Source organism: Corvus moneduloides, chromosome Z (genome assembly GCF_009650955.1).
Source record: "Corvus moneduloides isolate bCorMon1 chromosome Z, bCorMon1.pri, whole genome shotgun sequence".
Lineage (NCBI taxonomy): Eukaryota > Metazoa > Chordata > Aves > Passeriformes > Corvidae > Corvus > Corvus moneduloides.
In genome coordinates this window covers 35,152,090-35,164,188 of record NC_045511.1, presented here as the reverse complement: position 1 = coordinate 35,164,188, position 12,099 = coordinate 35,152,090, and the positions used below count along the sequence as shown (strand labels likewise).

The 12,099-nt window shown below is 44.1% G+C and overlaps 1 protein-coding gene across 3 annotated transcripts; it reads left to right on the top strand.

Annotated features, from left to right (window-relative positions):
• The first annotated feature begins 356 nt into the window (after positions 1–356).
• On the top strand, positions 357–10,360 carry S1PR3 (sphingosine-1-phosphate receptor 3). 3 transcript variants are annotated; one of them, XM_032096996.1, is made up of 3 exons: positions 357–481; positions 5,960–7,279; positions 8,328–10,360. In XM_032096996.1, the coding sequence occupies exons 2-3, from the start codon at positions 6,142–6,144 to the stop codon at positions 8,375–8,377; spliced, it is 1,188 nt and encodes a 395-aa protein (XP_031952887.1). In that variant the 5' UTR covers positions 357–481; positions 5,960–6,141; the 3' UTR covers positions 8,378–10,360. The 3 variants fall into 3 exon arrangements, with proteins under 3 accessions (XP_031952887.1, XP_031952886.1, XP_031952885.1); XM_032096995.1 differs by lacking the exon at positions 357–481 and adding an exon at positions 539–663; XM_032096994.1 differs by lacking the exon at positions 357–481 and adding an exon at positions 779–885.
• The last annotated feature ends 1,739 nt before the right edge of the window (positions 10,361–12,099 follow it).

Genomic DNA, 12,099 nt, shown 5'->3' with positions numbered 1-12,099 from the left:
GTTCCAATTTAATTTTCAGAGTGCTGCTGCCATCACTGACTCAATCCCCATGCCTATCACTATCCTTGGGTTGCTATTATTCAGTCAATAGTTCTGTCAGGAGGTACCTTTCCAAGAGCATGCTGTAATCGGCAGTCCTGGGTCAAACCAGAAGTACTTTTACTGAGAATTTCTGAATGTTTTACCCTGTGCCTCTTGACTCAAGCTCTCTGAAGGTCGCGTTGCTGGACACAGTGAAACAGAGGAGCAGAGGTAGCATACGTACAACCCCACTTGAACATTCTGATCGCTCGACTCGAGTAACCCTCCACCTCGCATTCTTCTGGACGTTATAAATACTCGGCGGTGTGCTCTGCCGCCTCACATTTTCACCCTGGCTGCCCGAAGCGCCGTTTAAGCATTAAACCCGCTGCTACGCCGCGGCCGTGCCCCGCCGGCAACATCCAGCCCTGGGGAGCTGCTCCTCCGGGCATGGGGCACGGTGAGCGGCCAAGGGGCGGGGTGAGGCGTGGTGGGACGGGACGGGGGCAGGCAGGGGCCGCCGGAGCGGGGAGCGGAGCCTGTCCGGCGGCGACGGCGCCGCGGGAGCAGCGTGTCGGAGGCAGGAGCCGAGGGCGGACGGACGTGGGGGCTCGGAGAAAAGCCCGGAGGGGCGGTCAGGAGGTCGGTCGGGGGTACCCGGGCGAGGCGGCTGCGGGCAGCAGCGGGGAGCGCGGAGCCGCGGGGAGTGGCGGCGGCGGCGGGGCAGGGCCGGGGCGATCCCAGCCCCGCCCGGCCCGGCCCGGTCCTGCCCAGCACAGCCCCGGGGCCCGAGCGGCGCCGAGCAGCCGGCGAGGTCGGATGCGGCGGCCCCGGAGCGCCGTGGGACGCGGCCGGACGCTGCAGGTACCTGTGCTCTGCGGGGCAGCCCTGCCGCGCCCTGCCCGCCCCGTGCCCCTCTCCGCTGCCCAGGATGCCCCGCCGCTGCCCGCCCGGCCGTCGGCGCGTCCCGCTGCGGCCAGCGCGGCGGAGGTGTCCCCGTGCCGCCGGGCTGGGAGAGCGGTGCCAGTCCGGCTCTCGGAGCGGGACGCCACCGCTCGGGGTGTGGCGTAGAGGAGTGGTGGCTGGCACGGAGCGGCGGCGAGCCGCGTGGGAACCCCGGGTCTAGGGGTCCTCACATCCCGTGGGTAGAGCGGTGTGCCCTGTGTGAGACCGTCACGCCGCGGACACGTCGGGTAACTTAAACAAGACGTTTGTCACCCCAGAAGGCTCAGGCCGCAGCTCTAATGGAAATTTGAGAACAATTACTGAAGTTTGGAGTGCGGGGAATAGGTTGGGAGCGCTGGGAGGCGGGGGAAGAAGTCAAAGTGCCTTCCCTCTAACGACCACGAATTAAACCGTCCGGGAGCTCCCCTGTGAGGTGTGCATGAGTGCTACTCGGTATTACAAAATTTAAACTGATGTCTAAAAGCCAGAAGCCAAGAAAAATAACTGTTTGTTTTTCTGAGGCTGTAAAAGCCAGCACATTCACTTAAGAAAAAGTATTTTTTGAGTTTGTTTGAGTTGTCTAAGACATTTTTCTGTAGCAGATGTTTATTGTCTAAACTTCATTTGCATCTAGCACAGCTTAATTTCAGTGGAAATGTGTATTGAAATGTGCTGCTATTCCCAAAAGCCCTTTCTGTTAATGAGACTACCAGGGTCTGCCTGATAAATTAGATGTGTTTACTTTCCATTTGGAAAGGCATTACAGATACATAAAATATAAAAAAGTTTGGTTTCGGATTTGCATTCTTGTCTTTCCCTTTGCCATTTTTAAAATTCTCTTTTTTGGCCAGAGTGTATTGTTGTACATGGAAGAGAAGGGATAACTGCAGTATGTGTGGTGGTGGTGGTGAATGGGCATCCGGTTTCTTCAGTCAAGTCTGTTTGTGTCTATTTGGAAAACAGGAAAATACTATTCCAATGAAATTACGAGTGTACTGAATGCAGGGTATCATGTATTCTTCTGCAGGCAAAAGTAGGTAGAGAAAGGTCAAGTCCTATGCTCACTTTATTCTCACTTGTTGCTTTGACTTCAGGAAAATTGAGAGCAGTTTGGCTCACTTTTTGAATACAGAAATTAATTATTTCTTTTAGATACAAAGTGCCCAGTGACTCATGAGATGGTAAAAGCTCTCAGCTCCCTGTGAGACTCATAACCAGAGAGCCCACTGGAAACAGAGAGCAGAGATGTACAGGAGGGAGATGGATGCTGAAGGGTTTTGGCATCCCCATTATCACAAGTTCCCTGTTGCGTCCTGGCCCTGGGAATTGCGTATTCCCAGAGAAAAGCTGCAGGCCAGGGCAGCCAGTGAGAACTGTGACCCTGAGCTTCTACCTGTACCACTTTGTGGTTCAGTTGGAGAACACAGAGGAGGTTTGTCTTGCAGTAGGGCAGGTCAAGGGGTTGTGGCCTTCCACACAGCATTGCTTCTTTCATAGCACGTGTGGCAGAAAACAGGGGGACATGGCATGTGTGGCAGAGGGACCATACAGACACTGGACCCTAGGTGGACCCCAGAGATATTATCCACGCTAAAGAGCCCCTACTCTAATTTGAAGGAGTGCTTGACCCTCCCACGATCCTTGACGTCTGCAGGAGACCACATTAACCACTGGAGAAACCGCAAAGCATGCTGGTGGGCAAGGAGATTGCATAGGATGGGCAATATCTTGGTGCTCGCAGCTGACCCCAACTGCTCTCTCTGTCCTTGGAGCTGGGATGACAGACATCAGCCAAATAGCTGGAGAAGGCAGCTGAATTGTCCTGCGCATGACTGTGGTTCTTGACATTGTACCACTGCCTTAATTTGTGTAATTTAGCAATCACCATTTTAGCCAGCACATCCATGAGGAAGTATAGCCAGACTGCCCCTGCCCTGCAAAGAGGCTTATCCTTCTAGTGGTACCTGGTGGTGCAGCAATAGGGATCCTCTTCTTTGCTTTAAAGAAAATAAAACTCATTTCCAGTGGTTTCAAGAGTCAGGGATGCTGAGGAACCTAACTGTGGCCGTGCTGGGCAAGCAACATGCCACAGACAGGTACTTCAGGTTATTTTTAAATATTTTGAACTGAGGTCCATACTTTGCAGCTAGGATGTGACTGGGGCAAACTTGTTTTGAGGAGTAAATCCTTGAGCTGTCACAAAGCAGTGACACAGGTTATCCTGAACCTGACTGTCGCTGTCTTGTTATTGTAATGCACAACCTACATTAATTTTTCTAATTGTTAAAGAAAGAATGTGCTTTCTGAATTACTGGCTACAAAGCAGGAGGTAAACAAAAGAAGAGTATGGCTGAAAGATATTACTTGGAAATAAATTCTAATTTATTACATTATTATTTATATTAACTTTCAAATGTCTTTCAAATGTGTGATACTCAGTCACTGAGAGTCTTGGCAAATAATAATGTTACGACCTTCATTGTCTTACTAGCTCGTCAGAGGCAGAGATTTACTTTTGTGATACTAAGTTTGCTATAATAATTTTAAGAGAAGTAATTACCAACAATGGCAGAGACTGATTTCTGCTGATTGAGTGCATCATCCTTGCCTTCAGCCAGGGGAACTGGTATAGCACCATTACCTTTAGTAGAGTCATGACATTTTACATCTGCTGAGTTGTGGCTGATAAACTCCTATGTCAGGCATATAATTCTCTTCACAGAAAGAAATGTATTTGCCCTTTGATAGACCAGTGTGATAACTCACTTGAAAATGACTTAAAGAAACATTTATTTTGTTGCATGTGGTGCTCTTAAATGATAGGAATATTATTCTCTCTGGCAGTCATCAGCCAGTGTGGTGAGTATTGCTGGTTGAACTATTATTAAAAAATACTTTTCTAGTCAAATGTAATTGTTTATTTTACAGTGGAAAGCACTTGCAATTCATATGGACACAGTAGGATTTTGTTATAAGCCAATACAATGAAAGACTGTGACAGTTTATGTGATAACAGTGCACAGATTGTAACTGAATTACAAGTACACTGAACCTTAGCTGAGGTGAAGTTTTTCTGTTGAGAGCTTCACTGTTAGCATGCTTCAGAAAAGAATTTAACAGCTCAAGGGCCCAGTTCAGCTCTTGGGAAAGGAATGAGGTGGTTGCTATCATCTTCAGAGTAAAAAAGGACCAAGGACACCAAGCAGCCTGTGTGTTTCTCGGATGTCTTTCCCAGTGGACCTCTTCAACCAAAGTAGTTTGGACCTATGAACTAGAATGGGGAAATAACAAAGGGTAAACACCAAATTATTTTCTCAGAAAGTAATTTTAAATTGTACTAAAGAATTCAAGTCAGTTCACTGCAGGCTTTTATCAGATGACTTCCTTGCTGAAGGAGGGAATCAAGGAAAAGGAAGGGTGGGAATACAGGGTGTGTGTCATCCTTTAAATCCCTTTACTTTCATCTGGGATGTGGTTTGCTGCTCCCCTCATCCTCAGAAGGCACTTGAAAATGCATCTCTGACTTCCCAAGTGCCCAAAACAGTTTGTTGGGTCAGCAGTGGCCCACACATTTTTCTGATCTTAAGAAACCTGTATATACAATCATAAAATCAGAGAATGGTTTGTGTTGAAAGGCACCTTAAAGATCGTCTGGTTCCATCCCTCCTTCCCTTGATACCTGTCGTTTGAAAGTGTCTTTAATGTGTTTGGAAAATCTTTATGACCCTTGAGTAAATAAATGCTGTGGTCAGGAGCTCTAACTCTTAAAAAGTTCCCCAAACGAAGTTATTTAATTTTGGGCCCATGAGAAATATCTTATTTCAGCACAAATTTTTTTCTTACCCTTCCCAGAAAAAAAAATCACAAATTTGCTTCACGTGAAACAAGTGCTGTCCTCATCACCATCCTTGCTTTCTTAGAGAAGTGAAAAATTGGCCATTTGCTCATCTGCAGTGCATACATTTGGGGCATGAGCACTGATTGTCATTGGGGTATGCAGCAACTAAACTGCAACATTTTTGGTAAAATAGTAAGTGCTTCTGACATCTTCTGATATTTTTACTGTGCAGATTTCATCTGATATTTATTGAAAAAAAGACATATTGGAAGATCTGCTATGCAAATGGAACTTCAAAGTCCATGGGAAGATGTTGCAGTAAATATAAGTTGTAACTTAAAGAAAATCAGAATTTCTGAGAAAGACAAATTTGGTGTAACTCTTCTTCATTTATAAAAAAACCAAGGAACATTAAATAGATGTCCTGTATACCTATGCAAAGGAAAAAAAATAAAATTAACCATAAAGAAAAACAATACTTATAAAAATATGACTTGCAATGTTTATTTTAAAAAAGGTAGCAGAAATCCAATTAATTTGAATGGGAAGTAGGACTGCCTTTTTGATGACTGGCTTTCAGTGCATCTTCTCAATTGTAGATAGCATGAGTTTATACCATTAACTGTGGAAAGTTATTTTGGGCATTGACAACATGCACACTGCCATCAAGCCTTGACACCAACTTTCTCAGGGTCTGTCCTACCTTGGGTCTGCATGGCAAACAAGAATAAGCTTAGAAAGCATAGAGTTTGCCCTACTGCTGTGGAGGCAGTGATGACTGGGCAGTGTCTTGGTAGTGCAATGTACACTTAGTCTTTTTGAGAGGAGGTGAGCTGCTTTCTGTGCGCACTGGGGCTTGCTGGGTCTGTTTGCTCTAGTCCTTCTCATGGCTCTTCTGTGTGTTTTTCAGCATGGAAATTTTGTAGGGGGGAAACACCTTTGAGCAGTTCACTACGTTGCCCTTGTATTTCTGCATCCAGGCTGTGTCTGAGCTTACCTACAGCTCCCGTGCGAGGCGTGCAGCAGTGCTTGACCTTGGTGCCTCGTCAGTCACAGTCCCTCGCCCTTGGCTCCTGGATGTATGTTGCAACTTAAGCACTGGGTGACATGATAAGACAGTGATATTTATGTTGCATTTGTTAATTTTATTTTCAGAGCCTGGTTTGAGAGCCACTTTCCCGAATTAATATGCGAGGCTTGCTGGAGCTGGGGATACACAACGCCTGCCCAGAGGAGCACTGGGAGGAACGTGGCTTGATCTCCCTCTTGTGGAAAATTATTGGAACTATATTCTCGTGATACTGAAGAAAAAAAGTCAAGGATCCATCAGGGAACGAATGATGGCAGCAGTTACCATGCCACCTGATGCTCTTGTCAGCCCTCAAGGAAATGAAGAGGTGGACTCTCTGATTGTACTGCATTATAATTACACAGGAAAGCTTATTTTAAGGGAAAAGGCAACTGATAAAATAGACCTGCCCACTATTTCATTTCTGATCCTGTGTAGTTTCATAGTCCTGGAAAACTTGATGGTATTGATTGCCATATGGAAAAACAATAAATTCCACAACCGCATGTACTTTTTTATAGGCAATCTAGCTCTCTGTGATCTTTTAGCTGGGATTGTTTACAAAGTAAACATTCTTATGTCTGGGAAGAAAACTCTGAGCTTGTCCTCCACAATCTGGTTCATTAGGGAAGGTAGCATGTTTGTTGCCCTGGGAGCCTCCACTTTCAGCTTGCTAGCAATAGCTATTGAGCGGCATTTGACCATGATTAAAATGAGGCCTTACGACGCAAATAAAAAATACAGAGTGTTCCTTCTCATTGGTACATGCTGGCTTATTTCGATTTCTTTGGGTGCCCTCCCCATCCTCGGCTGGAATTGTATAAACAACTTACCAGATTGCTCAACAATTTTGCCTCTTTACTCCAAAAAGTATGTTGTGTTCTGCATTAGTATCTTCATAGCCATTTTGGTTGCCATTGTCATCCTTTATGCCCGTATCTACATACTGGTTAAGTCCAGCAGTCGTAATGTCACCAACCACAATAACACGGAGAGGTCCATGGCACTCCTTAGGACTGTTGTGATCGTTGTTAGTGTCTTCATTGCATGCTGGTCTCCACTGTTCATCCTGTTCCTCATTGACGTGGCCTGCAGAGTCAAGGAGTGCTCTATCTTGTACAAAGCCCACTGGTTTATTGCTCTGGCTGTCATCAATTCCGCAATGAACCCCATCATCTACACCCTGGCCAGTAAGGAAATGCGTCGGGCTTTCTTTCGCCTTGTTTGTGGCTGCCTGGTGAAATCCAAGGTGGCCAGATCTTTGCCTATTCAGCCCACACCAGATCACAGTCGAAGTAAATCGAGCAGCAGCAATACCCAGAAGCCAAAGGAAGATTTCCCACCAATGAATGTTCCCTCATGTATTGCTGAGAAAAATGAATCTTCATTTCACAACGGAAACTTCTGTAAGTAAAGGACTCCTTGAGACAAATATTTTTCTGTGGTTTTTAGGTTTAAGCTACAAGTGTAGTTTAAATATTCATGCACTTCAGTCATAGGGGAAAACACTACCATTTATTTAACTTTGAGGACTTATTTATCAACAATCATTTGCTTTGGGTGTTCATTCAGTAACACACCTGATTCAGAAAAAGCCTTTCATGCTACCCAGCAGCCAGGACAAAGTCCATGCACAACTAACGACACCACGTGCCACAATGGCGTTGCATGCTAAGGCTTCATTTGGCACCTCCTGATCTTGCAAGACATCATTAAAACCTTTTAGAAACTTCAGCATTCACTAAAGACTTCTGACAATTGGAAGATGAGCCCGATTATTGCCAACTGGGAGAATTCATGATATAAGTTGGTGACTATAGTTCTCTATATGTATCTTGCTGTTGTGTTAATGGCCTTATATGTATGTGGTATAAATAGCTGTATATTTGTACAATTTCTCATTAAAAAGTCATTGATTGGTAAAAGTTTACAACAGGCTAAACATTGTATTGCAGTATACAGTGTAAGGTGACTAATTGTACAAATAGATGCGTTACAATGGGGATATTTAAAATGAAGTAGTAGCTTTTAACTGTCAGAAAGTTTAGCAAGTCATATCAATGCAGTATTTTTATTTTTTCCACTGTTATTCAAACTTGTCATGTTTAGTGAAAGACAACATGGCAGTTGTCACTGTGGCATTTCACAACATATTTTAAGTAAGCAGTAGTAAATAACCGTTGAGAGAAGATATATATATATGTTTGCTATTTAAAGTAGTTAAAATGTGATCCCTCAATACATGTGTAACAAGTGTATGTGCTGTTTCAATGCATATATTTTTGCTTACTATTTTCAATATATTTAAAAATGTATGTCCAACCTATGTAAACCTGTGTACATTGTGAATGCACTACCTAAGCTGAGATCGTTCAGTTCTGAAACAGATACGTATCATTTCAGAGAGCAGTGAACCACAGTGGTTTCCTGTGGAATTTCTTCTTTCCTCTCCAGGCCCTACCACAGCATGGGATTGTGTTAGAAATTCTCCCTGGGAAGTTTAGTCAGTGGGACAATGTCCCATTTTCTGTCAGTGGGACCCTATGCTTCTGCCATCTCTGGACACTTCTGCAGATACAAGAGGGAAGATGCGGTACAACAGGATCATGCTGAAGGGCATATCTCCATTTATACCCGACCCTGACTTGGATCTGGAAGGAACGTTTCTTTAGTTTGGAAGACCTGAGCCCCAGCCCCGACCTTTTGAGAGGCTGTTCCAGAGAAACCTGAAAACAACTTTATAGTTCATCACTGCTTTACCAACCTGAGTAGAGGATAGTGTTCAGTGTCAAAGGGGTTCCCTGAGTCCTGGAGCAGTAAAGACTTCACAGACATCTGGTTTCAGGTCCCCATGGAAGTGGCCTGTGGTACTTCCATCAACTGTATTTTATGGCTGGAGGCTTCAGTGGAATTTGATGCGAAATTCTGGGACAAGTTCCCATTGTCTTTCAGTAAGAATGTATACATCTAACTTTATTGGGCTCTTTCAAAGATTTGTGTTTAATGTCTCAAAACACACCTTGCCTTATGCACAATCAGAAGTAGTTGAGGCTTTTTTTAATACACAGCCTGAAAGGTCTCATCCTTAGCTTTACTCTGGTCTTAATCATTTAAAGCAGCAGCATTAGATGCTCCTCATGTATGGATAGTGCATAAGTTGTGTATTGTATGTAGCAAAAGCCTTTGAAATGTAGAGGTTTGCATTGTGATTATCTTTTACAAATTAACAGTCTGTAAATGTTTTATGCTGTTAGAAAAGTGTATAAGAACAAAGAATTGTATTTGAATGAAATAACTGTGAAAGAGAGTAGTAAATATTAAATAATTTCTACCAAAAATGTTGACAAGCAGTGCACTTAGACAAAAAGAAAAAGCTGAACCAAGCTAAGCATGATGTAACTATATGAATTGTAGATACAGGCTGCAGGCTCTGTAGCTTTGTGAGAAATAGAACTGGTGACATTGCATTGCCATGGCTTGATTAGGTTTTTAGATGTTACATTGCTGTTGGGCTGTATTGTGGAAGTTCTCCCCTGAAGTTGTGGCTTTTAAAACTGCCAGCTAAAATATTTGTATACTTGTGTTAGTTCCCAAAGTGGTGGCATGTGCCAGCTTCCTTGCTACCGTAGAGCAGATAAGCCTTAGGAACAGAATGGTTTGAAAAAACATGGTGGCTGAACCCACACCAACCCTCATGTCAATGATGTTACATGATTCTTGCTATATAGGTGAAAAATAAAGAAAAATTTTTAACGGACAGAGTCCAAGAAAATGTTCATAAAAGTGAGTTTTAACTTCTGCGTTTGACCCTTAGCTATTGTCAGTGTTGGTGCAAGGTGCAAGTGATGCAAAGAAATCCACTGTTAAAGGCCATGTGATTGCTTGTTAGTACAAAACCATTTCATCCTACTTTGATTTCCTTCTCTGATTTTGGAGCTGTGGGGATATTTTGTTAGTTCACTGCCCTGCTGTACTTGAAGCAGGTTTCTAAGATTCATGGGTTCACATGTAACACTGATAATACAATTTACAAAGTACTTATGACTGAAGAGAAAAAAACCTATTGTCAATACAATCTTCACTGAGTACATCCCATTGGGAAGTATTAGATAAGGGATAGATTGTGGAAGATTTCAGAGCAGAATTTTAAATTAGGACAAGTCAAGGGTTTAACAGCAGTGGACCTTAAACAGCCAGGAAAATAACATACCCTTGAAGCTGAGAAAAGATGATGAATATCTTCTTTCACCCTAAAATATTAGAAACACATCCCAGAATCTAAGTCTTTTATCTAGGCTGATTTGCGCATACAGGAAACCAAATTAGATTTTCCTTTCCAATTGGTTTTACATGGAGAAAAGGCTACAAAGGAGACTAATATTTCATTCATATTATTTCGTGAATTGGAATATTTGGTTTGATTATGGATTATGAAGTAAATGCAAATCCAGCCATGTATGTAGAAAATAAAAGTTTTCACAATCTGCTTTCCAAGAGTCTTTTATTCCCAACAGTCTTAGAGAGTGTTTTCAACTCATTGGGTACCAGAAACATTTTGAAAACTTCTAATAAAAGTCTCAGACCTTTAAACTAAAGGTGTCAAGTAGCAGTCATTTTTCAAAGAATTGTGAAAAGGTTTTGGCCTTCTATGGAAAACATTCATTTAGACTCTGAGTATTGTGCCTGAAGGCAGTACCCCAGAGCCAGAAGGCTGGCTTGGTTAAACAGGGATCTTCTCTTGGAAATGAAACTAAACTGGAAGGTGTGTGCCCAGTGGAAGCAAGGTCGAGTGACGTGGGAGGAATACTGAAATGCTGTTTGCCAGTGTAGGGAGAAAATTAGTGCAGTCAAAGCTCAATTAGTGATGAAGCTGACAGAACTGTGGGGATGATAAAAAGAGTTATTTCAATATCAGTGACAAAAGGCAGCTTAGAAATAAAATCAACCCATTAAGGGTGAGGATGGTCACCTCACAAACAGGGACATGGACAAGGCAGAGGTGTTTAATGCATTCTTTGCTTCTGTCTTCAACACAGATGACAGACAAAGGGGGTCTCAGTGCCCTGATCTGGAGGACCATGGCTGCAAGAATGATCAACTCCCAGTGGACCCTGAAATTGTGCAGGACCTGGTGCTCCAGCTGGATCCCTACAAATCTATGGGGCCTTGGGAATCCTCAAAGAGCTGTTAAAGTCATTGCAAAACCTCTCTCAATGATTTTCATGGGGTTTTGGGAATCCAGAGAGGTCCCAGCTGACTGAAAACTGGACAATTTTATGCCAAGTTTCAAAAAGGGCAGGAAGGAGGACCCTGGAAACTACAGGCCTGTCAATCTCATTTCAGTGCCCAATCAGTAAAATCAGTAAAAATCAGTAAAATCAGTAAATCAGTAAAATCATGGTCAAGTTTGTTCTGGGAGGTATTGTAAACCTGGAGAACAATGCAGTCATCGGTCACGGTCAGCATGGCTTCATGAGAGGGGAAGAGTCCTGCTTGTCAAACATGATTTCCTTCTATGACAAGGTAACCCACCTCGTTGATCAAGGGGGGCTTCCCTTGATGTAATCTTTCGGGATTTCAGCCAAACTTTTCATAATGTCTCTCTCAGGACCCTTCTGGACAAAATTTCCAGCCCACAGCTGGATAAACACATCCTGTGGTGGGTGAGCAGCTGGCTCATGGGTCAGGCGCAAAGGGTTACAGTGAATGGGGTGACATCAGACTGGGAGCCTGTCACTGCTGGGGTTCAACAGGGCCTTGTCCTCAGTCTGTGGTCTTCAACATCTTCATAAATTACTTGGATGCAGTACTTTACAGAATACTGAGTAAGTTTGCTGACAGTACTCTACTTGGGGAAGCTGCCAGCTCCCTCAGGGGCAGACAGGCCCTTCAGGGAGGCCTCAACAAATTAGAGGACTGGGAAATCACCAACCATATGAAGTTTATCAAGAGCAAGTGCTGGATTCTGCACCTGTGATTGGGGAGCCCTGGTTGTGTGTGTAGACCAGGGAAAGGGAGGCTGGAGAGTAAGAACCTGGAGAGCAGCACTGTGGAAAGGGACTTGAGGATCCTGGTCCCTGGCAAGTTGAACATGAGTCAGGGGTGCCCTGGCAGCCAGGAGGGCCAACTGTGTCGTAGGGTGCATCAGGCACAGCATCGCCAGCCGGGCAAGGGAGGGGATTGTCCCCCTCTGCTCTGCACTGGGTGGGCCTCACCTTGAGTTCTG

What these genes read in the sequence shown, in the direction of transcription:
- S1PR3 (XM_032096996.1), top strand. Translation starts at nt 6,142, where the DNA reads ATGATGGCAGCAGTTACCATGCCACCTGATGCTCTTGTCAGCCCTCAA. An exon ending in ATTTCACAACGGAAACTTCT is followed by an intron (nt 7,280 to 8,327) that starts GTAAGTAAAGGA and finishes TTTCCTCTCCAG; the next exon opens with GCCCTACCACAGCATGGGAT.